Genomic DNA, 26,393 nt, shown 5'->3' with positions numbered 1-26,393 from the left:
TAATGAAATCAGAAAAGTATTGCAATGTGTTCATAAAAACTGGAAATTAAATTTTTAATTGATCTGTTATTCAACAATTGATTTATACTCATATTGTTAAGTGTAAAGCAAAATGCATAAAAATATGTGAGATGCACATATTAGTAATTTAAGAGCTGCTAATCAATCACACACTAGAAAGTAATGCATATATGACATTGATATTTTGCAACAAGGTAATTAATAATCATTCATGAGAATATGTTTTCTCCCAACTAATTTCAACTGCATTTGTAATAAAATAAATAGAGCAAAATACAATTTTTAAAAATGCAATTGCTACATTGTAAAATGGCAGGCATACCTCAGAGATATTGAGGGTTAAATTCCAGACCACCCACAATAAAACAAATAAATACTCCAATAAAGTGAGTCAAATTAATTTTTAATTCCCCAGTTCATTCAAAAGTTATGTTTACACTATGTCATAGTCTATTAATGGTGCAATAGCACTGCTGAATAATTAATGTACATATCTTAATTAAAGAATAGTTTGCTGTGCAAAGGTGCTAACCATCATCTGAGCTTTCAGTAAGTTGTAATAACTGATTGAAGATCGCTATAACAAATATATTAATCATGAAAAAGTTTGCCATAGTGAAAAAATTACCAAAATGTGACACAAAGTGAGCAAATGCTTTGGAAAAATGGTGCCAACAGATTTGCTCAACACTGGGATGCTATAAACTTTGAATCTGAAAGACAATATATGTGAAACACAAAGTGAAATGTAATAAAATGAGGTATGTCTCTCTCTATATATATCTTATTACTTCCTCACATATTTTTACATATAATTTTCAATAATTATTGGGGCACCTGGGTGGCTCAGTCAGTTGACTGTCTGACTTTGGCTCAAGTCATGATCTCACAGTTCGTGGGTTCGAGCCCCGTGTCCTGCTCTGTGCTGACATCTAGCTCAAGAGCCTGGAGCCTGTTTCAAATTCTGTATCTGCCTCACTCTCTGACCCTCCCCTGCTCATGCTTGCATTCTCTCTCTCTCAGAAATTTAAAAAAATAGTCATTATTATTATCAGAAGTCTTCCATAAGTCCACTTCTTTAGGGCTTACCCAATATAGTTGGCCAAAAACAAATAAAATAATCCTTTGGTTGACATTTCCTAGACCTGAGTTTTCTTGTCTTCTAGATACTTAAACTTCTGAAGAATTATAACTTGAATATAATAGACAAAAATACCACAGTTTATATCATAAAATTTATAATCTTTTGTCTCAGAAATAACTTTTTAAACCAAATACCAAAATACTTACCATCAATTATGTATGATATTATAATTCATTAAAAATAATACCAACTCTGAATTTCACATAATGGTAACAGTCTCTTTCAGGCATTACTTATTGTTTGGCTATATTTAATTTTCTAAACATAAAGACATCCAACAATTAGACAAAGAGTCTCATGAAGGTCTCATGTATATGAATTTCCATTTTTCAGTTTTATATAATATTTTCATTTATTGATGTAATGTGTCCACTGGCTTTCTGGAATACAAATTTGAAGGTCCATCCCTATCTCATAACTGTTTCTGACTAGTTACCTGCTCTTGAGGAAGTGAGCTAACCTCAGCGAATCTATAAGATTATTCTAGTGAAAAGAGGTCTGAATATTTAAGCAACTCAGATTAGAAGTTTATTAGCATTCCAATTCCAATTCAATATTACATACATATATAATGTATATGTATGTATATAATAGAGATAAATTATATGTATTTTACATATATAAGTATATATGTGTATATATACATATATATCATATGTATATATGTGTATATATATATCATATGTATACATGTGTGTATATATATATATCATATGTATATCCATTCCTGTATGTACCACATCAATATATATATATATATATATCATATGTATATATGTGTATATATATATATATATCATATGTATATCCATTCCTGTATGTACCACATCATTTGCAGTGTTCTTGATTGGTAATTTTGTGATGTAGAAAAAAAAAGAAACTGAATGCATAGTTCCATAAAAGTACATAGCATGTATGGCTTGTGTGTGTATGTGCTTGTGTGTAAAAACTACAGGTTCCATAGTACTTTAATAGCAGTTATTGTCCCAAACACACACCTTTTTTTTTTAAGTTTATTTATTTATTTTGAGAAAAAGAAAGCACAAGCAGAGGAGGGGCAGAGAGAAAGGGAGACGGAGAGAATCCCAAGCAGGCCACATGGAGCCTGATTTGGGGTTTGAACCCACAAACCGTGAGATCATGACCTGAACCTAAACCAAGAGTCAGACACTTAACCAACTAAGCCACCAAAACACCCCCAAACACACACCTTTAATTTGTTTAGATATGGTCTTAGCCCTAGAATTTCTATATATATAAAAGGACTTTTGATATCATGGAGTAGGTTTTTTACATTAACTATAAAAAATGAACTACTTCTGGAGGGCTAAGTCACTTGTCAAAATCACAAGCATGTATTGCAAAAGCTGGCACAATTCTACATCTGTCCCTTAGAACATTACTATGCCACATTGTAATGATAATTGATAATGATCAAATTTTTCTTAAAGTTACAAAGCCCTGAGCAGTATTTATACAAATTAGCAGTAAGAGAATTAATTTGTAATACCATACCATTGAAGAAAACATAATGCCTATATGATAAAAATCATATGTATCAAATCCATGAAAATGTAAAAAGGCATTGCTAATAACAGCATGCTAAATGTACCTAATGTATAATTGGTAATTGGTTAAATAAAATGTAACCCATTTAAAAATAGAACAAAATGATAATAGTTTTCTGAATTATTTATTTCATATGTGTTTCCCCCAAACACTGGCATGTTTAATGCTAAATCTTACCTAATAATATGTTTGAGGATTAAAAGGAGATAATACCTGTAAAAGCCCCACCAAATATCTGACATCCATTAGATATTTAAGAAAAGATAGATGTTGGGGCCCCTAGGTGGTTCGGTCAGTTAAGTGTCTGACAGTCAGCTCAGGTCATGATCTCACGGTCTGTGAATTTGAGCCCCGGGTTGGGCGGTACTTACAGCTCAAAGCCTAGAGCTTGCTTGGGATTCTGTGTCTCCCTTTCTCTGCCCCTCTGCCACTTCTGCTTTATCTCTCTGTCTCTCTCAAAAAATAAATAAACATTAAAAAATATTTTTTAAAAAAGAAAGAGGTTAATAATATGCCATGTAAGTAACTGTTAGGGAACCGACTTTAGTCCTCAGTGTCCCCCAACATATAACTAGCAATGAAAGGGGACTATACTTTATTTTTATCACTTCTGAATGAGAAGAGCTAAAAGTTTCCACTTGAAAAGTGAGGAAGGAAAAATGCATAATAAAAGACCTGAATCTTTTCGGTGAATGAATGAACATGCTTTTAATGACAGAGAGAGGAAGCAGATACTCAGGAACATGCTACAGTATAATCATATTCAAACTTCCCACAGTAATATTGTCCTTCTGACTGCAGTAAGTGTTTTAAATTATTTTTGGAAAGTTCAAAGCTCAACTAAGTTAGGGCGCCTGGGTGGCTCAGTAGGTTAAGCGTCTGACTTCGGCTCAGGTCTTGATCTCATGGTTAGTGGGTTTGAGCCCTGTGTTGGGCTCTGTGCTGACAGCCAGCTCAGAGCCTGGAACCTACTTCAAATTCTGTATCTCCCTCTCTCTCTGGCCCTCTCCTGTTCATGCTGTCTCTCTCTCTCTCTCTCTCTCTCAGAAATAAATAAAACATAAAAACAAAAACAAAAACAAAGCTCAACTAAGTTGACAGAAGTTTTAAGCTCTTTGTAAAGGAAGAATCATTTAATTTTTTGTCAAAAACTGTTACACTTATCACTGAGAACTCTAGAGAGACGCTCTTAAATATGAATGAATAAACATAACACAAATTAAAATATGCCCCTGAGAAATATTGGCAGAAATATGCCCCTGGAAAACTGACTTATGATCCTTGTATTGTAATGAACTATTCTTCAAAGGAAATTATTTCCTAATAATATTTATCAAATTCTTAACAAATTTTTTTAAGTTTATTTATTTTGAGAGACAGAGACAGCACAAATGGGGGAAGGGCAAAGAAAGAAGGAGAGAGAGAGAATCCAAACAGACTTTGCACTGTCAGCACACAGCCCAATGTGGAGCTCGTTCCCACCAACCTTGAAATCATGACATGACCTGGGCCAAAATTAAGAGTGGGACATTTAACTGACTGAGCCACCCAGGCACCCCTTAAATTCTTAATGAATTTTAAACACATAATATACCGTATCCTAATATATTTGTAATGTCACTGAAATCCAGTGCAAAATATGCCTTCCCAAAGAGTTGATCATTTTTTACACCTATTAAGACAATGATCCTGCTATCATTCTCAATGTATCTTTAAGAAAGGATATCTTACATCATTGTAATCCTCAAAATTGTGTACTAACTAGATAGAGGTTAAGCTCTAATTCATTTGACAACATAAGCAATTTAAATGTGAAAATCAATTGAGAATTCAATGGTATACTAACTATCAAACCAAAATTCATTTTGCCAATTCAATTCCATATAAATGTAATTTTAGAATTAGTACAGATTGGATTCTATGGCATCTCAAAATAATATTAGAATAAAAGCATGTGTGAGTATCAAATAATTAGTCAGGGTTAGAATTGCAAGTTTCTAAACATTTCAATATAAATTTCCATGTACACAGAGGAAAGATTGATTGATTTTCACTGGACTGCTTTGTGAATTTATGTGATTTCAGGTCACTTATATAATGAGGTTGGAATTTTTGTCATAATCATGAATAGGTACAGAATTAGAAAAATTAGAAGGTTAAAGACTTCCTCTGCATACATTCCTGACTGTATAATAAACATGTTCTAAAAATAAGAATACCAATTGGTCAGGAAGTCTGGGGAATTGGATATTAGAATTGATTACTAATATCATGTGAACAAAACTCACATTTCAACAATTGGTTACCAAAATATGTACAATATTTGATTTTTAGAATTTTTCTCATCTATCAATGTGTAAACAATTGGTTTATTCAATTCTTTTTTCCTTAATATTAGCCTTTAAAGACAAATTTAATGCCACTTGTAATTTCAAGTAAAAAAAAACATTAAAGGTGATTCCCATAGTCAAGAAAAATACTGAATTCTAAGTAGAGTTTGGCAACAGGTCCCAACAAAACTGTATGTCTCTAATTTACTTGCAACTCAGTAGCCTAGAAGCCATAATGTGAGAGTTCTGAACCATGTGTCAGCCAATAACAGTGAAAGAAGTGACAAGCATCATCTCAAAATTTTATTACATTATAAAAGAAAACATGTTCCTAGGCAGTCATTGAAAAAATATAATTTCTGCTACTATAGATGATAGGATTTATATATCCCAAGACAATAAAGCATCAAGAAGAAAGCTATACTTATTTCAACTATAACAGAATTATAAATATGATTTAAGTTTAACTTGAAACACTGGGGTCCTTCAAGGGAAGGAAGATGTGTACTCAATATGCTTAAAATGTATATATCATTTAAATGCACATCATACAGAACATCTTGGAATAGAAATTCCCTTTTGTAACACAAAAGTATGAAATTTTGAGTTAATATTAGTGCTTTGAGGATAAATAAGTGTAATAATTTCACATATAAAATAACAAGACATACTTCAGTTTGCTGAAAAAGAACACAAATAGTTTGGGAATCCCTGGAAGGGCAGTCTTACATAATTCATTTGAATAAAACATACCTAGCAAAATAAAAAAGTCTGTCTTTTCATATTCTTCAGGAATACAGACACATACAGATGACCAAACATGGAAACCAAATGGAGTAATTCAATTGCTTGCAGGAAATGTGCAGGGAAGATTCTATTTGGATTTGTTATTAGTAAGCAAGATTAATACCATCAATTTAGAGACCCTCAGAAGAATAATTTCCCCTTCATTGTTTCAGAAGTATATGTAAACTTGGTAACTTCACAGTTTTGTTTTGTTCTGTTTTTTGTTTTTTGTTTTGGTGTTAGTTTGTTTTGGTTCTGTAGAACTCTAAGAAAAAGTAAAATAAAAATAAACCTATTTTTCTATGCAAAAAGGATGGAAGGAAATGGGAAGACAACCATTCACTCCATAGTCAGGTTTGTGACAAAACATCTACTGGAAAGGAATTGGTGAGGGACTGTGCAATAAGAAGGGCCAGCACCTGAATGGCGAAGCCAGAAGAATTAACTCATGAAAAATCAGTTAAATTTCATTATTATGATCAGCAGGAGAACAAGCTAATGAAAACCTTTTGCTAAAGAACTGTAATCTACCTGGAGTAATTTATTATCTCAAAAAGTAAACATCAAAACATGGAATGTTATTATGGGAAAAAGAGTTTCCCTATGTCTGACTAGAGTTGACCATGCTATCACCAATTTTTAATACATAAATATGTTCTTGCTTTTTTTGTAGAAATAAATGAGATAACAGCAATTTAATAATTGTTTTTCCATGAGATATATTTTGTAAAGTTTATCTGGTAAACCATGGATGTAACAGAACGCCAACGGTTCTGGACAATGCCTGATGGAGGAATCCATGAGAACAATTCAGAGAGTTAACAGAAAATTCTGCTGAAGTTCCCAACAGCATTATATGAAAAAATGAAACCTCAATAGAGGATCCCCAGTGACCTAGAATTTCCAAAGGGCTCACAATGACCTTAAAGCCACGTTGAAAATTTTGAATTCATTTTGTTTTCTCATATTTAAGTAAGTTTCCAAAGCTGCATGCTTTCTTTCTTCTATACTCACATGAATTTATGAAACTATGATCTTAAAACCGCCGTTTCTTACCTTTGATTCTTGAACTTTCTTGACTCTTTTCCTGCTGGAATTAAAACAGAAATAGGTCACAATCCATGAGTATACGATCAACAGCTTGATATATCATTGTAACTAAAGACTTGTCCAGGCATATTGTTGTACATATACCCTGGAGTCACTGCGACAAGACTGTCACCCTAAAAATCACTTATGTCAAATCTCTTATCAGAGTAGTAATCATTCTTGGTGTCCATTTATTTCTTTAAGGAGCTAATACATTGCATTAATATGGATTTATAAAAAAATAAATGGCAATGAATAAATAATCCTGACTCTCAAAATGCCTCAGGCCATTTTCATTTAATTTCAACAGATATTCAATGGTGTCTTCAGAATTTTCTTTTAACCTCTCTACATTAATCACAAATTGTTGGTGAGGAAAATTGTTTAAGGGCAAACAGTGGACAATTCACTAAAAAAACACAAAATACATTTCAACTGTCTTTTCTTCAGTGTAACTTAGAATTGGTTCCTGACTCACTTCTCAGAGGCTAAAGTTGACAACAATCCTATTATTTATTCAAAGGCTGCTTCTGTCAGACCTGTCTTTCAATTTGACATACTCCTTATTAGTTACCAGGCAACCCCAAAAGAATTAGCTTGCTTTCAAGTTTTTAAGTAGAAATTGTGCCCTCTATAACTCCTCAATTAAAATTCAAGCATAGTTTACTCTGTCTAAAAGTTTCAGGGCCTATACTAAAAATAATTTTGAAATAAATTTCTAATAAAAATGACACACACATATAGAAATAAAACTTCAACATTGTATCCATCCCAATAAATTTTGGTAAGATTTATGAAAATAGTGAAAAAATGAAGAACTTATTTTGTGGCAGGCATTGATCCCAGAGTCATATTTGAGACTAAAAATGCATATTGACAAATATGTATTTAGGAAATAAGCTTATCCAGTGTATGATTCTATTAGACTGTTATACTTAGCATGCTATTTCTCTTGTCCTAGTTTATCCAGCTTTTGTTTTTGAATTCTGTATTGTTCTTTGCTAATTGTTTTTTTTCCAGTTCAGGTTTATTTTTAATTTAAAGTATCTGTTGTTCATTTAAGCTACAATCTAAATGTAAATTACTTGACTTAAAAATGCATTATTCTTTCATAATATAGGATAAGCAAGCTTAAAATTTCCAAAGAGATATTTGTTAATAAAAAAAAATAATCTCTCGGTCTCTCTGTCCTCTCTCCTCCTTTTACTCCATTGATTCTTTCATTCATTGAGTCATTTATTCTTTGAATAAATATGTATAGATTGCTTTTATGTGCCAGACACTCCTTCAGGTAGTAAGGCTACAAAGTATGAAGAAAACAGAAACAAAACAAAACAAATAAAACAAAAAATATGTCCTTAAAGTAACATACTGCTTAAATGTTACTAAGTCCTATTTAGAAAAAAGATATATCCACAGAATGTACTTTTAGAGTAGGTGACTGCAACTTTACATAGGTCTACAATGATAAAAAGATTTTATTTTTCAAGTTTTTATTTAAATTTTAGTTAGTTAACATATAGTGTGATATTAGTTTCAGGAGTAGAATTTAGTGATTCATTACTTAATACCCAGTGCTCAATACAAGTAATTGAGCCCTCCCTAATGCCCATTACTCATTTAACACATCCCCGCCCCCACCTCCCCTCCATCAACACTTTGTTTGTTCTCTATGGTTAAGATTCTCTTATAGTTTGCCCCCCTCTCTCCTTTTTTAATTTCCCTGTGTCCATCTGTTTTGTTTCTGAAATTCCATATACGAGTGAAATCATTTGGTAGTTGTCTTCCTCTGACTAACTTATTTTGCTTAGCAGAATAGCTCTAGCTCCATCCACATCATGGCAAATGGCAAGAGCCACTCTGGAAAACAGTACGGAGATTCCTCAAAAATTGAAGATAGAACTACCCTATGACCCAGCAATTGCACTACTAGATATTTACCTAAAGATGCAAAAATACTGATTCAAAGAGACACATACTTATAGCAGCATTAACAACAATAGCCAAATTATGGAAAGAGCCTAAATGTCCATAGACTGATACAATGACTTTTGAACAAAGTTTTGAATGAAATGAGAGGATTTTCAAGCATTTATCTCGGGACAATATATTCTAGGGAAAAGAAACAACTGCACATGTCCTGAGGTACAGTGTCACTAGACTAGACTAAGTAAGGGTAGTTTAGTAGGAAATGCAATAAGGGAGCAAAGGGGTCAGTTAGATTGGCAGCTGGGGCACTTGTTAGATCTTTGGCTCATACACTGAGATAGCTGAGAAAACAATGTAAGTTTCTTCACAGAGGAGTGACATTATCTTAATTGCATTTAAGAAGAATCCTTCTGGCGATTAAGAATAGGTTAAATAGGGGGCTCATGGGTGGCTTAGTCGGTTAAGCGTCCGACTTTCGCTTAGGTCATGATCTCGTGGTTGGTGGGTTCGAGCCCCGCATCGGGCTCTGTGCTGACTGCCAGCTCAGAGCCTGGAGCCTGTTTCAGTCTGTGACTCCCTCTCTCTCTGACCCTCCCCTGTTCACGCTGTCTTTCTCTCTCTCTCCTAGAAATAAATAAAAATCTTAAAAAAAAAAACAAGAATAGGTTAAATAGGGCAAGGACAAAATTAGAGGGATCAGGTGAAAGTAATCCAGATGGGATGTAATAATGACATAAAACAGTGCAGTAGCAGTGGAGTTGAAATATTAGTTGGAACTGTCAAGTTTTCCTAATAGAATAAATTTGGAGTATGAGATATAGAATAGATGAGGATGATTTCAAGGATCTGAGTCACTAGAAGGATGAAGTTGCCTCTAAAATGAAAAAGGTACCCCAAAAAGAAACATTTCTATCCCTTCTTCACTTGACTTCTAATACTGTCTCACTCTGTGATTTTTTTCTCTTGTCTGACCACCCCTTTTCCATCTCTTTTACTGATTCATCTTCATCCCCTCAATTTCTAAACACTAGTTTCATAGACATTGAACTCTTACCTTTTCCCATACATACCTCACTTCTTTGGTGATCTTACCTAGTCTTCTGGCCTTAACCACCATCCTTTTCCTAAGGACTCTCAAATTTATATCTCTAGCCAATTCTCTCCATTGAACTTCAGCCTCATACATTCAACTGTATTTCTGACATCCCTATTTGGATGTCCAGTAATAGACTACTTATCTGTCCAAATCTGAACTTCTGATTTTTCCTTACTTCTTTGGCCATCTTTCTTATCTCCATCTTCCTCATTTCTCCATTCTTCTATATGGTTAAAGTAATCCTTATCTACTCTATCTCTTAAAAGGTGAAGAGCCTGAATTTTTCATGGATTTGATATTTGAACATGCTGACTTTGATTTTACTTTAAATATCACTCTGAGGATGCAAAGTAGGCAGATGGTTAAAATGTCTGGAACTCATAAGAGATATGTCAACAAGCCGTATAAATTTAGAAATCATCATGCTATGTATAAAGCATCAGTACTGCATCTAAAGAACATATAGTGGAGTTGAATGATCTAGAATTGAGTACTGGAAACAATATAAGAAAAATATAAAGTTGAATTAACCAACAAAAGAGAATAGAAGGATAGACAAATCATAGGAGAAAAAAGCAAAAGAAGATGGAATCATTGACTCCCAAGGAATATCTTAGAAAGGGAGAAATTTTCAATAGTATAGACTTCTTCTGGTGGACCAAGTATGATTATGTCTAAGGCAATGCCCATTAGAAAACAGTGACATAGATGTAATCATTGACTTCAAAGGAAGCATGGTTTTGTGGTATTATGGGTTTGGAAGTAAAACCGAAGTTCCTCAAGGAAGGATACAGAAGTTGGGAAATGTGTGAAATAGTAAAAAATGGAATGGGAAAAACTTGCATAGGAAAGAAAAACCTGGAGTGGTGTGTGGCTAGAGAGTAAAGAGAAATCCAAACAAGGTATTGTGTTTGTTTTTTGTTCATCTCTTTGTTCATGTTTAGTTTTATATCATTTATATCAGCGAGAATTGAGAATGTATAAATTAGGAGAGATACATAGTAGAAACGGAAGGGATTATGATAAAGGGAGAGATGGTATGACTGATTTTTTTAAGGTTATTTATTGATGTAGCACAGAACATAAGTGGAGACATTTAGATGGAAGGAGAATCAGTTCCTCTAATATAACAGGTGGACACAGAGAGGTGGTCATAGATGCAAGAGGTTTATAGGTTTGATGTGATTAATTTTAAGCATTTAATCTGTGAGGATTTATTTTCTTTATCCATTAGAAGGAAAGTTGGCTGAGTGATGATGTAGGCTGATTTGTCAGAAATTTAAGGAGATAAAGAAGGTTTTAAAAGCACTGCTTTTTGTGAGTAGGACAGCTTGGTAGTGTCAAAATCCTAATTGAGTTTTGCCATCATAAGTTTATATGATACTTAGCTTTATTTTGACTACAGTCAAACAGGCTTAATACTGATATCATATCTTATTGTATCTGTTTCTTAAAACCTAATTCTCTATTTACACAATTGTACATAATTATAAGTCATCAATGAAAATAGCCTTAAATGCTCTATAAATAAACTAGAAATGTTTAAGTAGCATGTATTTAAAGAAAAAATAGAAATTAATTTAATGGGGGTGACTGGGTGGCTCAGTCAGTTAAGTGTCTGACTTCGGCTCAGGTCATGATCACACAGTCGTGGGATCGAGCCCTGCATTGGGCTCTGTGCTGACTGCCAGTTCAGAGCCTGGAGCTGGCTTCAGATTCTGTATTTCCCTGTCTCACTGACCCTTCCCTGCTCACATTCTCTCTCTCTCTCTCTCTCTCTCTCTCTCTCTCTCCCTCAGAAATAAATAAAACATTAAAAATTTTAAAAAAGAAATTAATTTAATGGACTGAGAATAATAAACCTGTAAAGCAAGAAACAAATAAGGATTAACTACCTCATTCACTGCAAACCTTGTATTAAAACCATCTCAGTAGGAACTTAATGAATATTATTTAGGATTTTCAAAGTAATAACTGTCCAACTTGCTTCTATGACTAAAATGTTGCTTTATCTACCTGAAAATATACTTCCCAGAATTTTATTTTATATACTATTACCTCATGTTTTTAATGTTAATCTTTTAATGGGGAAATGTTAAGGAGAAAATTGTGATTATTTAATTATGTGAGAACTCCTAAAAGATCAGAAAGATTTGTTATTCTGGGCTCATGATACATTAAAAACATTCTTACATTAAGAAAACTTAGTCTTGTCTGCAATGATAGAATGCCAATCCTTTGACATAACTCAATTTTAATATTCTTTCAAAAGACTTTCTGATAAATTGATCTTGTCTTAAAATAAGAAATATATTTTGGCCACATATCAAAATTAAATAATAGCAAACCATTTGTATTTTACTTTGTACTACACCACTTCTTGGAAGAATCCCAAAGTGCGTATTAATTATATAAATAGACTCCATGAAATCCAGCTTAATGGTAGGAATGAGTAAATAGATCCTTGCAGACAGTATGATAAAGATTGGCAAAGACAATCTGGGTAGCAGTATGAATTCAGAAAGAACACATGATTATGTAATATCTTAAATATGAAAAGATACAACATAATAAATAGAACTAGCTAAGCCAGTATAAAATTAAGTCAAGTTGGGGTGCACAGTAATTTTTAAAGTGAGATGTGGTGATTCTAAAGCATCTAAGCTAACAAGACTATAGCCTAAAACACTAATGTACAGGTTGCTAGTTCCATTTAAGGGCCGAATGCTATCAGTCTAGAAGCTATTATTAAGAATACTTCCTATTTACAATTTGGATTTATAGCATGTCATTTACTTACATCTCATGATGCCTATAACATAAAAAAACTGATGTTTCTTCATCAGTCACTAAAAGTAAATGCCTGGCCACAATATCTCCATAGTTTACCTGGTTCCTTCCTTCTTACTGAGAAGTACATGCTCTCTAGAAATAGAAGACACATTCTAAGTGCTAAATGAATCATTTCCATCATAACAGCATTGTGATAAACATTAGACAGTGAATTGTCCTCTCATTCCATAATATAAAGCTTAAATCACTTAAAAGAATGAACATGACACATTGGGCTCTGCACTGACAGTGCAGAATCTGCTTGGGATTCTATGCCTCCCTCTCTCCTTGCCTGTCCCTAGCTTCACCACACATGTGCTCTCTCTCTCTCTCTCTCTGTCAAAATAAATAAACATTAAAAAATACATAAACCTCATACAAATAATCCCCATTATACTCTTATTTTAAATTTGCATATGCATATTGTAGATTAATGACACTAATGATGTGCCTTTTTTGGTCATCTCACAGGCTTCCCTATACTAAGAGGGATGTGAGAATGAAGCAAGTACAGGTGCAATCGACTTGGTCCTTTTAAGAGGTAAAACAATTCTCTCTCTGACTTTGAAAGAATATACTTAGTCTTTCTTTTGAATATACATAAAAATGTCTATACTACAGGAAGGAAGTAGGGAACATCTAGTATGTAAAATGCAGCATTTTTCCCCTTCTGATATGAGAGTGAAAAAGAAAAGATTTCTAGGTTGCTACTGTTTTTCCTCAGCCTACTGTGACATGGTTTGCACTTGGCCATTAATAAAAAAGCATATCATAAGGCCATGCTACCTAGATAATTAACGTGATATTAGAAAGTAATTTTCTTTTTAAAGAGTCTCTTTCAAACATATCGTTTTCTTTGGTTAAATGGGTGGCACATCCTGCGAGACTACAGACTTTCGTTAAAGTCATGGTGGGAAAATGGTCTTTGCCTTTTTTGTTTGTTTGTTTTTCATTGCCTAAAGTGTATAATAAAGCACAAACTGTGTTTGGGTTAATCACATATTGAAAAAAACACAAAACAAACAAACAAAAAACACTTCTGTCATGTGATTTAAGAAAACTCAAATGTACAGAATAGTTTTACTGACATTTAATCAAGTCCTTAATGAATCTTAAAATTTAATATTAACAAAAGAAACAAATAAATCTGTCATATCCAGAAGTGACATGTCCTGGCTAAAGTCATCTTGCTTCCAATCCATATGATCCACACTTGTTATTGAAGTAAATAGATTGTTATCATTCACCAAACCTGAATCATTATATATACTAATAGTCTAACATACAGCAGCATTGCATAAAATGTTAGAAATATTTGCTACGGGGCACCTGAGTGGTTCAGCTGGTTAAATGCTGACTTTGGCTCAGTTTATGGTCTTGTGGTTTGTGAGTTTGAGCCCCATGTCAGGCTCTGTGCTTGCAGTTCCGAGCCTGGAGCCTGCTTTGGATTCTGTGTCTCCCTCTCTCACTACTCCTCCCCCACTCACTCTCTGTCTCTCTCTCAAAAATGAAATAAACATTAAAAAAGGAAAAAATATTTGCTACAAATTATATTGTGTATGCATATACACAATATACTGAGCTTCTATACAAAGTATATTGTATATATATATATAATTTGTAGCAAATATATACTATATAATTTATTATATAATAAATATATATATTTGTATACACACACATACACAATATACCGAGCTAATAGACCCTAACAGTGAAAACAGTCAATGGATGGGGGAAAGGATACACAAATATAAGTTTTGGTGGCAAACGGCATAACGGTAAAGATTATTAATTTTAGATGCCTGCCTAGTTTAAATTTCTTAGGATTTTTCCCTTCTCTTTGATGTAATTACTGTTTACCAAAGACAACCAAACAAAAGTTGTGAAATGTTGATTTGCACCCAAACGACTCATGTTCAACATATATATTGAACAATATATATGTATATGTTATATATATAACATTTCTATGTGCTAGGTGGTTAAAATGTAAAATATTAAAGTTTTTTTATGTTAGAGCTATTAAGTAATATTAATATTTAATAATAAGCAATATTAAATTCATTGAAGCTGAGAATACGACACTTTCAGCAGAATCACTCCACCACAATGTTGTTGCAAATTTTGTCTATTCTGATCCAAGCAACCCATGAGCACAGGAGCTCCCTCCTTCGGGCTCTAGTGAGTGTGTACATATACACATGTTCACACATACATACACATATGCACATACTTTTTCAAACACCTATTTCGCTGGTGGCAATTTAATCATAAAATGCCCAGAAAATAAGAAAATAGTGGCAATGAAAATGCAGTATATCAGGCCTCCTAAATCTTGGAGATACAGACATATTTTCAGTAAATTCCAATGGCGAATTCTCAGGCTTACTTAGTTTAATCAATTTTCTGATCTTTCATTTAAAATATTTCCTCTTAGATTTTGAATAATGTTTTTGATCCAATATCATCACCTCCTCAATAAGCCTCAACCTTCACCATTATAAAACAACACCCCCATTACTAGCTGCTTTTTATCCATTTTACACAGAAGTGGCTACTTCCTGGAATAATATGGATTTATTTGTTCATTTTATGTTCCCTTTCCTCCAATGTATATTCCCTGAGAAAAAGGGACTTTGCAGTCTTAACTGGTTTACCTACCATGTCTAGAAATGTATCTGCTAAAGAGTGGGCATGATTCCTAATACAGTCTCTGAACACTTGAATTTAACACACTGTTGGCAGGACAGACACACACTCAAGAAATATGTAAAATAAAATGTGACTTTCACCAGTGGAATTATGTATAAAATCTTGGGAGCACAGACAAGGGAACAATGCCTTCTTTCTTAACTTAGATGAAAGCAAGCTTTGAAAATGTGGAGAACTGGGGTATATACAGAGAGCAGATGATATTGTAAGAATAAGTAGTTCATCTGTACAGAAAAGGGAAGCAGAGGATTCTATCAGAAGATATAGCTTGAACAAAGTTAAGTTAAGAAACTATGAGAGTGCATGGTAAGACTGCAAGATGGCAAATAGTGTGTCATGATAAGTGCACAATGGGATGATAAAGTTGGCCAACTAATAGGCTTCAGCTTTTCATGGAGAAGTCAAAGTAATTTGCTTAAGTTTTAAAGAAATATCAGATATTTCTGATATATACAAAAAATAATATACATTATTATGGTAGATTCATATTATATTTGATATGTTTATGTGATTTTAAGTAAGAAAAGATAAAAATATCTTATTACTGGATTGATAGATAACCAACCTCAATATTACTCTGAATTCTAAAGTCCATAAGCAAGGTAACAAGAGACATGCACGAGATTTGAAAAAAAATCAAACTAGGGCTAAATTTACTTATAAATCAAACCCATATCTAATAATATTTGTATTATCCTTTTGTTACATACATATTAAAAATGTACATATTAAATTTATAAGTTTATAATGGAAAATATTGTATTTGCATTTAACATAAAGTCAATTATTATAGAAAATATATAATTATATTCGTGGTTTAAGTCTAATGTAAACATTAGAAATATTTTTGTCTGTTTTTTGTAACAAGAGTACGTGTTTTCAAGTTAAATGGATACGACATATGCTTAGACTATCACTACATATTGTGTCAAATACAATCAATAAGAATTTTCACAATGTGTCACAAAGACATCTTTGGTTCATGTACTCATGAAAATCATAAACAAACTAGATCTTAAAAGATGATCAGGATTTAACTAGTGAAGGCATTATGGGCATTTAGGGCAAAAAATATCTTTTAAAAATGAGGAATTAGGTACTGAGAAATATTAGGTAGAAAATAATTCAGACTCACAAGTATAGTAGATGATTAAAATCATCAAAAGATAAATTACTCATTTAAAAGTCCATACATGGTGCACACATATATAAGTACTCCTCTCTATAAAGTATGCAATTATTTATTTATTTTACAATAAATACAGATTTGAGGATTTAAAAATTGTTAGGAAAAAAATGTGATTTAACTCAACCTGTAATGTTAAAATAAAAATGATAATTCTGCAGTCCCTTTTTGTAGCATCACTATTAGACTTTGAGTTGAAGTATGAAGAAAATGTAAAATAAATAGTATGCTGATGAGCCACTTTTTTTGAAGCTATAAATTTGAATTGGAAAGAAAATATATCTAAAATTAAGTACGTTTGACAATTTAATTGTGTGTTGTAGACAATATTTCCTTGTGAAGGATATCCAGAAGAATATAGAAACATTTCAATGATAATTAAAACATTTAAAAAATTTAATTTTTGAAATATTGAACTTTTTTCTAAAATGAGAATGGAGGAGATTACATTTTTTAAATTGACAATATATATTCAAACTGGCTTTGTCCATTTATCACATTATTGCGTGAAAAAATTCAAATTATAAGTAGAAAGTGTTAATCTTGTGATCATGTTACCACTTTAATAAGACATTAGCATACTAAACTACTCCTTTAGTGAAGTCTTTTTTGGAATATACAGGAATGAGACAGGAATGAAGTATGTATAACAGAAATTTCTGATCTCAGATGTTCACATTCTGTCTGGAGACACTGATAGCTATTAGTTGTAAAACAATGATAAAGACTTTGTAGAATGGAAAAAAGAATGAATATGTAGGATGATGAGGAAACAAGGATGGGAAGAGCAATTGTCTGTGCTGAAGCAAAGGGAGAATTCAGAGTGAAAATTGTTGCTTGAGCTAAGAATTAAAAAGCAGTAAACTAACCTGATGGGGAAAAGAGTATTAAGCAGTGCAAAGGCACAGAATTGTAAAATATTTAATTCTTTGGGAGAAACAGAACAGGTAAGCAAAGTTCAGCTACATACTTCTGTATACATGAGGATTATATAAAAATATACTCAAGAAACTTCTTTCCTATTTTCAGAAGAACATTTGTGACTACTTAAGTATTATAGCTAAAGCTATTCGGTAAAAAGCCATCTAAATTAAATAAACATGCCAATTATTATAACAGATTTCACAGTGTGGTTTTGAAGTGTGAAAAATAATGATGATTTTCCTAACAGAAATCACTAATTAAAGGATTTGGAATAAATATAAATATAAATCACTAATTAATGATTTTGAATGGAAATTAGTGATTTAGTATTTAAAATGCATACATTTACATTAGAATTATTTCTATTTTATATTTATCCCTTAAAAGATTTAACTTTGTAATTTATTAAGTCTCTAAATGGATTCTCAATTATAATTGTTATGTGAATCTAATGATTTGATTTGTAAATTTCCAGTGATCTGGAGTACAGTATGCTTTTTCTAGTAATATACATTTTTCAGAGACTACCAATGACTAACATTTATTATTGACAATGTACTTTGTACAAAAAATATATCCTGCAATGTAGAAAATATAAAGACTTATAGGCAAGTATCCCAGCGTAAAAGATATTCTGGGCACAGGCAACCAAGGGACCTCGATAGGGAAGATAAGCACAGCAGAAGTCAATAGATAACCTCTAAGCATAAACAGAACCATTGTTCATCCTAGTAGGTGGACAGATTGTGTGCAAGTGTCTATGAAAAGAAGATTAAGACTTGAGGAATAAAAATAGAGATAGGCGGAGGTGGGGGGAGGTGGAGGGGAGCCTGAGGGAAAGGCAAATAAGGGGAATATTAAAACATGTATATTAGTCTTACTACATAGTAAAAAAATGTTTAAGTTATTTATGTATTTTATCTCAGTGAGGTGACCAAAGTCATGGTCTAGTTTCTCCTACTTACATCCTCAACCTGTGGGTACATGGAGGTCTCTAGGAGATGATAACCATGGTATACACAGCAACATTTTCAAGCAAATGTGATTACATGATATCAGAGCCAAGCCATTTTAAAAGATCATCTCCTTAAGTGAGATATCCCTAAAATAAGTAAAAGAATATTTGATAGGATTTCCATTCCTGCTTGGGCAGGTAGGTGGTAGCAGTTATTATAATATCAACCTCATTTTAACTGAAAGGTTAGTAAAGTCTAGGGCATTATATTTACAACCATTTACTTTTTTTAACTTTATTGAAGAATAATTGACAAATATATTTGTATATGTCTGAAATATATATTGTGGTATTGTATATATAAACAAATACACACACATACACACATACAAACACATACATCATGGAATAATTACCATGATCAAAATAGCTAACATACCTAAGTCACAGCAGAGCTAGATGAGTGCTTGAATCCTGCCCAACCTACACAGAGACAGAGATACAGCCAGGATAAATCACTGTCCTGAATCTTGTCTTCCTTGCTCAGCAGAGACCCAAATGGGTAGATAAACACCCTAAGTCTCAACTTCATTGATAAAGAGTTCAAAATAATGATCGTAAAGATGTTTATTAATCTCGGGACAGAAATGAAAGAACACAGGAAGTACTTTAGAAAGAGACAGAAAATATTAAGAAGTGGCAAACAAGTTATGACTGAATGGAAGAATGCACTGGAAGAGTTCAACAATAGAATGGATGAAACAGAAGCATGAATCAGTTAGTAGTAAGATAGACAATGGAAAATATCTGGACAGAGCAGCAAAATTAAAAAAAAAAAAACAGACTTAAAAGAAGTAAGGAAATCTTTAGGGACCTCTGAGACAACATCAAGCAGAATAACATCTACATTATCGGGTACCAAAAGGAGAAGAGAAAAAGAAAAGGTCAGAAAAAATGTTTTTGAAGAAATAATGGATGAAAACCCCTCTAATGTACAGAAAGAAATCTGCAGGTCCAGGAAGCCATAGAGTGCCAAATAAGATGAACCCAATGAGAAACAAATCTTAAAAGCATAAGGAAAGCTATATATTATGTACAAAGGAAACCCATTAGTCTATCATCATATTTTTGAATAGAAATTATGCAAGCCAAATGGGAGCAGCATTATGTATTCAAAGTGCTGGGAAAAAAATATATCAAAATGTCTCTAGCCAGCAGGCTATTCAAAATTGAAAGAGAAATTAAGAATTTTCCAAAGAAGCAGCAGCTAAAGGATTTCATGACCACTAAACCAGCTTTACAAGAAGTATTAAAAAGGACCTCTCTAAATTAAAAAGAAAGCTACTAGTTAATACTAAGAAAACATATTATGTAAAAACTCATTAGAAAAGGTAAATAAATAATAAAGGGAGTGGATCAACTACTTATGGAGCATGTATAAAGAGTACAAAAAAGAAGCAAAATTAATTAAAATGAAATAATTAGTTAAGGGATATGTAAAATAAAAATATGTAACATGTGTCATCAAAAATATAAAATAGGGGGTAAAATATAAAGCTTTGAAATGGTTCCATAGTAATGTATTATCTATTTGTAAAAGACTATTATAGACCTAAGTGTTATGTGTGTACTGCTGGTAACCACACACACACACACACACACACACACACACACACAATTATAGTAAATACACAAAAGAGAAAAGGAAGGATTCTAAATATTTCACTGAAGAAAGCAATCAAACTACAGGAAAAGGGTGAAAGAAAAGAAAGGAAAAGAGAGGAACTACAAAAATAGCCAGAAAGAAATGAACAAAAAACAATAGGTACGTACCTATCAATAATTACTTTATATGTAAATGGACTAAATTCTCCAATCAAAAGACATAGAATGGCTGAATGGGTTAAAAAAACAAATGAAAACCAACCAACCAACCAAACAACAACAACAACAAACAAGACTCATCTATATACTTCCTACAAAAGACTCACTTCAATAAGTAAGGACACACACATATATCCTCAACATAGAAGCACCAAAATATAAAATAGTTAAGGAGAGGGAGGGAGACAAACCACAAGACTCTTAAATACTGAGAACAAACTTAGGGTGGATGGGGAGTGGGGGAGAAGAGAAAATGGCTGATGGGCATGGAGGAGGGCACTTGTTGGGATGAATACTGGGTGTGTTATATGGGAACTAACTTGACAATAAACTATATTTAAAAAATTAAAAAATAAATTAAAAAATAAAAAAAGAAGCACCAAAATATATAGAAAAAATATTCAGGGACCTAAGGGGGGAAATTGGCAGCAATACAATAATAGTAGGGAATTTAACTCCCCACTTACATCAATAGATAGATTATTCAAACAGAAAATCAGTAAGGAAATATTAGCCTTAAATGACACATAGACTTTCCTTTTAAAACTATTTTTAATGTTTATTTAGCTTTAAGTGAGAGAGACAGAGCGTGAACTGGGGAGGAGCAGAGAGAGAGGGAGACACAGAATCAGATGCAGGCTCCAGGCTCTGAGTTGTCAGCACAGAGCCCCATGTGGGGCTCAAACTCACAAACCACGAGATCATGACCTGAGCTGAAGTTGGACGCTTAACTACTGAGCCATCCAGGTGACCTGATACATAGACATTTCAACCAAAATAGAAGAATATATATCTTCTTCAAATGCACGAGGAACATTTTCCAGGACAGATCATAAGCTGTCCACAAAACAAGTCTCAATAAATTTAAAAAGACTTAAATCATATCACGCATCTTTTCCAATAATAGTGTAAACCTAGAAATTAATTATAAGATGAAAACTAGACAAAACACAAAGGTAAGGAGACTAATTAACATGCTATTAAACAATGAAAGGGCCAATAATAAATCAAGGAGGAAATAATAAAGTACCTTAAATACATGAAATTGGAAATACAACATTGTAAAATCTTTCGAACACAGCAAAAGAAGTTCTAAGAGGGACTTCATTGCAATTCAAACCTACCTCAAGAAACAAGAAAACCTCAAATAAACAATCTAATTTTACAGCTAAAGAACTACAAAAAAGGAGAACAAATGAAGCCTGAAGGTAGTAGAAAATAAAAACAACACAGATCAGAGTGGATCAATATGAAAAAGAGACTAAAAACATAGAAAAGATCAATAAACTAAGAACTGGATCTTTGTCAAGAGAAAGAAAATCAACAGATTTTTAGACAGAGTCATCAGAAAAAAGAGAAATCCAAAATGAATAAAATTAGGAATGAAAAAAGAGAAACTACAACTGATAGCATAGAAATACAAAGAATTGGAAGAAATGAATTGGAGCTGTGCATCAGGCTCTGGGCTGGCAACTCAGAGCCTGGAGCCTGCTTCAGATTCTATGCCTCCCTCTGTTTCTACTCCTCCCTGACTCACACTCTGTCTCTCTCTGTCTCCCAAAAATAAATTAATATTTTTAATTAAATAAAAAGAATACAGGAGAAAGTATAAAAATTATATGCCATGAATAGACAGCCTAGCAGATATGGATAAATTCTTAGAAATATAATCCTCCTACTGAATCATGAAGAAATAGAAAATCTGAATAGACTAATTGCTTGGAATTGAATCAGGAAAAAAACAAAACAAAACAAAACTTGTAACAAACAAATATCTAGGTCCAGAAGACTTCACCAATTAGTTCTGCAAAACATTTAATTGTTAAAACCTATCAAATTATTACCAAAAAAATTGAAGAAGGAACATTTCCAACTCGTTTTATGAAGCCAGAATTACTCTGATACCAAAACAAAAAATACTACAAACAAAAAATTATGGGCCAACGTCTCTGATAAACATACATACAGAAATCCTCAATAGAAGTATTAGCAAACAAAATTGAATCATACATTAAAAGGATCATACACCATGACCAAATAGAATTCATTCCAGGAATAGGATTCTTTAACATCCACATATCAAAAGCATGATACAGCACATAGAAAAAGGAAAGATAAAAACATACGATCATGTCAATAGATGCAGAAAAAAGCATTTGTCAATTCAACTTCATTTTGGTATAAACTCTCAGTGAAGCTGGTATGGAGGGAACCTACCTCAACATAATAAAGGCCATATACAAAAAGCCCATAGCAAAACAAAACAGAAACACATTCATAGATACAGCAAATAAACAACTGGTTACCAGAAGGGAGTAGGAGATGGGAAAAATAGATAAAATGATTAAAAGGTACGAACTTCCAGTTATAAAGGAATTAGTCATGGGAGTATAATTTACAGCACAGGAAATATACTCAATAATGTAATAAGTGTATAGTGACAAAGAGTAACCAGAGGTATACAGTTTGTCATTTTGTGATGTATAAAAATATTAAATCTCCATGTTGTACACCTGAAGTTAATATAATTAATTTATGAGTTATCAGAATATGGTAATATACTCTGATAACAAAGATAACAAAAATACTATAAAATATGAAAATGGTACATATAATTAATCAGATAATATTCAATACTATTAGAATAATATCACAAGAATGCTGACATTAGCACCCTATAGAGAGAATATAAATATGATTACTACTAAATAATCTTTTGATTAAAAAGAAAACCATACATTAATTCAAATACTAATATGGAAGTAAAATAAAACACTGTATGACAAAAATCATGGAGTTCTGGATAAACAATATTTGTGGGAAAATTTGTAGCTTTAATTATCAGGACACAAGAAAGGTTATAAAGTAAAAACCATGAATTCAATTTCAGAAGTTAAAAGCTATTAACATCATAAACAGAAAGAAACATAAAATGGAATAGCTATCAAGGAAATATAGAACAAAAAGAAATGAAGAATTGAAATACAATTTCAATTGAGATTTTATTTTTATTAAGATTAATAAGGTGTCTGAGACAAACATCTCAGATGTAAATAATACACTTCTGAAAACATTAAAAATTACAAAATGACACAAGAAGAAAAAGAAAATGTGCATAGGTAAGTCAAATTTAAAAACTATAATGCAAAACCAAACAAAACAAAAATGCCTAAAATGACCATGGAAAATCTCTTTCCAAATACCCAGACCCCCAAACTTCTGTAGATAGATTCTACTAGACATATAAGAAGTAAAGCTTTTGTATATAAATTTTTTTTAAAAAAAAACATGTATAATTATAAAAGATACACTGCTGTCTGCATAGGACCAGAGCAATAGAATAGAATCGACCACTGCAATCCATCTATTACAAAAACTTAGAAATTCTCATAATTCTATAAGGAGCAGGAGGGAGGGAGAATGACTATTACAGCATGTTTGTGGTAAAAGGTACTGGTGGCAACTGACATGGTCATCACTAGAAAACTGGTTTGTAAATATCAAGAATTCAACAATTGGAAGAAGTAATCAAATAATATGGAAAATGTTAAAAACAAAGTACTGAGTGAAAAATTAATTAATGGGATGAGAACAAAGCCAACACTATTTGTGTGAATTCAAAACACAGAAAAGCACAAGAAAATGCATTTTTATAGAAATACATACAAAAATCAGTCATCAAACAAAATGATTAACAATAAGAAAAAGAGTTAGAGAATGAGGATGAAAAGAATAGAGAAATGAAAATAAAATGGTTGACAATAAGGAAAAGACTTAAGTAGAGGAGAGAACTAACCTAACCAGTTAATAATTTGAACAGTACCAAGCTGAAGAGAATTGGAGAACTAGGAGATAAATATGAACAGGTCCATGGAAGAAATCAGAATGATTGCTGATGATTTTTACTAGATGAGAAATATTTTTGTTTAAGAAAATCGGTAACACATTTTAGAGTCATTTGTGAATATCACCTACGCTAGAATATGCAGATATCTATGAGATAACAAACTAACTTTAGATAATGTATCCTAATTTCTGCATAGTTGCAGTTGAAGTAAAAATGTGTATGAATGCTCCTGGAAAGAGTGTTTGTAATAACAAAATACGTGAAATAAACTATCCTCATGTGAATGTGACATACTTATAAGTGAAGCATTAATTATAGAGCAAATAAATAAATTGAAGCTATAGGAATCACTATGAATAAATAAGATGTTACAATCATATAGTTTTAAAACATGCTAACTCATTATTATGTATTATCAAAATATCCATATATATTAAACTTATAAACAATATTATAAGAGTGTTAAACATAAAATCAAGAAAACATTTTCTTTTCAAGAGGTAGTCATGGAAAGTATATGATTCGGAAGAGGTGCAGAGGAGCTTAAACAATATTTACAATAATCTTATTTCTTACTTTGATGCTAAATTCAAAGAGTTTTATTACGTTATTTTTTTACATTATTGTACATCAGAAATATTTTCTAACATTAAAGGGAAAGAAACTTTATCTCAGTGACTTAGTCCAACAAACTAATAAAATAATGTAATTAATTTAAAACAGATGTCAATTTTATTATCATAGACAAAATATACCGATACATGCAGACATTTGACGTGTGACTGCACAGGCATATGATTTAAACTGACGCTTAAAAAGACCTGTGTGCACCAGGTTGGAAACAGGTCCTGAGGGGATGGACCAACCCCACTGGTGTGTGGCCCACCTGCCTGATTAGCACTGTGGCTGAAAGGAGCTGACAAGCAGCTTCTATTTTTATCTGATCTTTAAATTCCAGGAACCTCATTTCACTAAATCATAGTTTTCTAGCAGGATTGTAAAAGCTTCCCCTCTGCTTATTCCTTTTTAATCTAGATTTGTCTCAAAAGCTCTACTCGCAGATGGCTGCCATCCTGATAAACTCTCCATATCCTCTACCACTAGGACGTTGGAAAAACAGCAGCAACAACAAAACCTCCCCTGAACTAAAATTAAAGCAAAAGAGTAAAAATAATTTGACACTTATTCAGACTGGTACAAACTAATTTTAAAGAGATTTAAAAAGTATTCATTTTCTAATATTTTTGACACTTTTGCATTATGCATAATACCAACATGTAAAGTGAAATATATTTACAACTTCTTGGACTATTTTGTTTAAAGAGACAATAAAAATGCACCCAAGAGTTTATTAAATATTCCTACAATTGGTCTTTTAAACTAACCTTTAATTGAACTTTAATATTTAATATTTTCTTATTTAAAAGATACAATGCTGAGGTGTTAGAAATGTCAAGGTAGTATGCCACAAACACATTCTTAAATAGTATGATATTATTATTAGAAAATTTTAGTATTTTACAACTACACATGGGTGTGCATTCCTAATTGATTTCATTTATGGCTATAGACTAGCTAAGGTGTATATATACAATGATTGTGAGTATTGATATAGGTACATGAGGATGAGCTTAGGGATAGCTGTAAGACCCATATTTCATCATTGACATGGGGAATCAAACTCATTTTTTATCAGTTAGGGACAAACCTAGACTGGGAATGTGGAAATTTTATTTGAATTATTGGGTTCAAAAGAAAGCAAGAATATAAAATGATAGAAAAATAGATCAGACCTTTATGCCAGTTTTCAAAAAATGAAAATAAATCTGATCAACTGCATTTGTTTATTTGTGTTTTAAATCCAATCAAATTTAATGTTTTTTTTTAATGTTTTGTTTATTTCTGAGAGACAGAGAGAGACAGCGTGAGCAGGGGAGGGTCAGAGAGAGATGGAGACACAGAATCCGAAACAGGCTCCATGCTCTGAGCTAGCTGTCAGCACAGAGCCCGACGCTGGGCTCGAACCCACGAACTGTAAGATCATGACCTGAGCCAAAGTAAGACACTCAACCGACTGAGCCCCCCA

At 32.3% G+C, this 26,393-nt stretch overlaps 1 protein-coding gene across 1 annotated transcript in view; it reads right to left on the bottom strand.

Annotated features, from left to right (window-relative positions):
• FSTL5 (follistatin like 5) overlaps positions 1–26,393 on the bottom strand; it is a gene marked incomplete at its 3' end in the record, with an annotated part of 488,681 nt that overhangs the window by 411,917 nt on the left and 50,371 nt on the right. Inside the window, exon 2 of the mRNA XM_039244548.1 lies at positions 6,907–6,940. Coding sequence (XP_039100479.1) covers positions 6,907–6,940 — 34 coding nt within the window. The remainder of the gene's footprint in view (positions 1–6,906; positions 6,941–26,393) is intronic.

Source organism: Hyaena hyaena, unplaced genomic scaffold, assembly GCF_003009895.1.
Source record: "Hyaena hyaena isolate Hyena2069 unplaced genomic scaffold, ASM300989v1 scaffold_244, whole genome shotgun sequence".
Classification (NCBI taxonomy): domain Eukaryota; kingdom Metazoa; phylum Chordata; class Mammalia; order Carnivora; family Hyaenidae; genus Hyaena; species Hyaena hyaena.
Note: the sequence above shows the minus strand (reverse complement) of the source record. Positions and strands in the feature narration are given on the sequence as shown.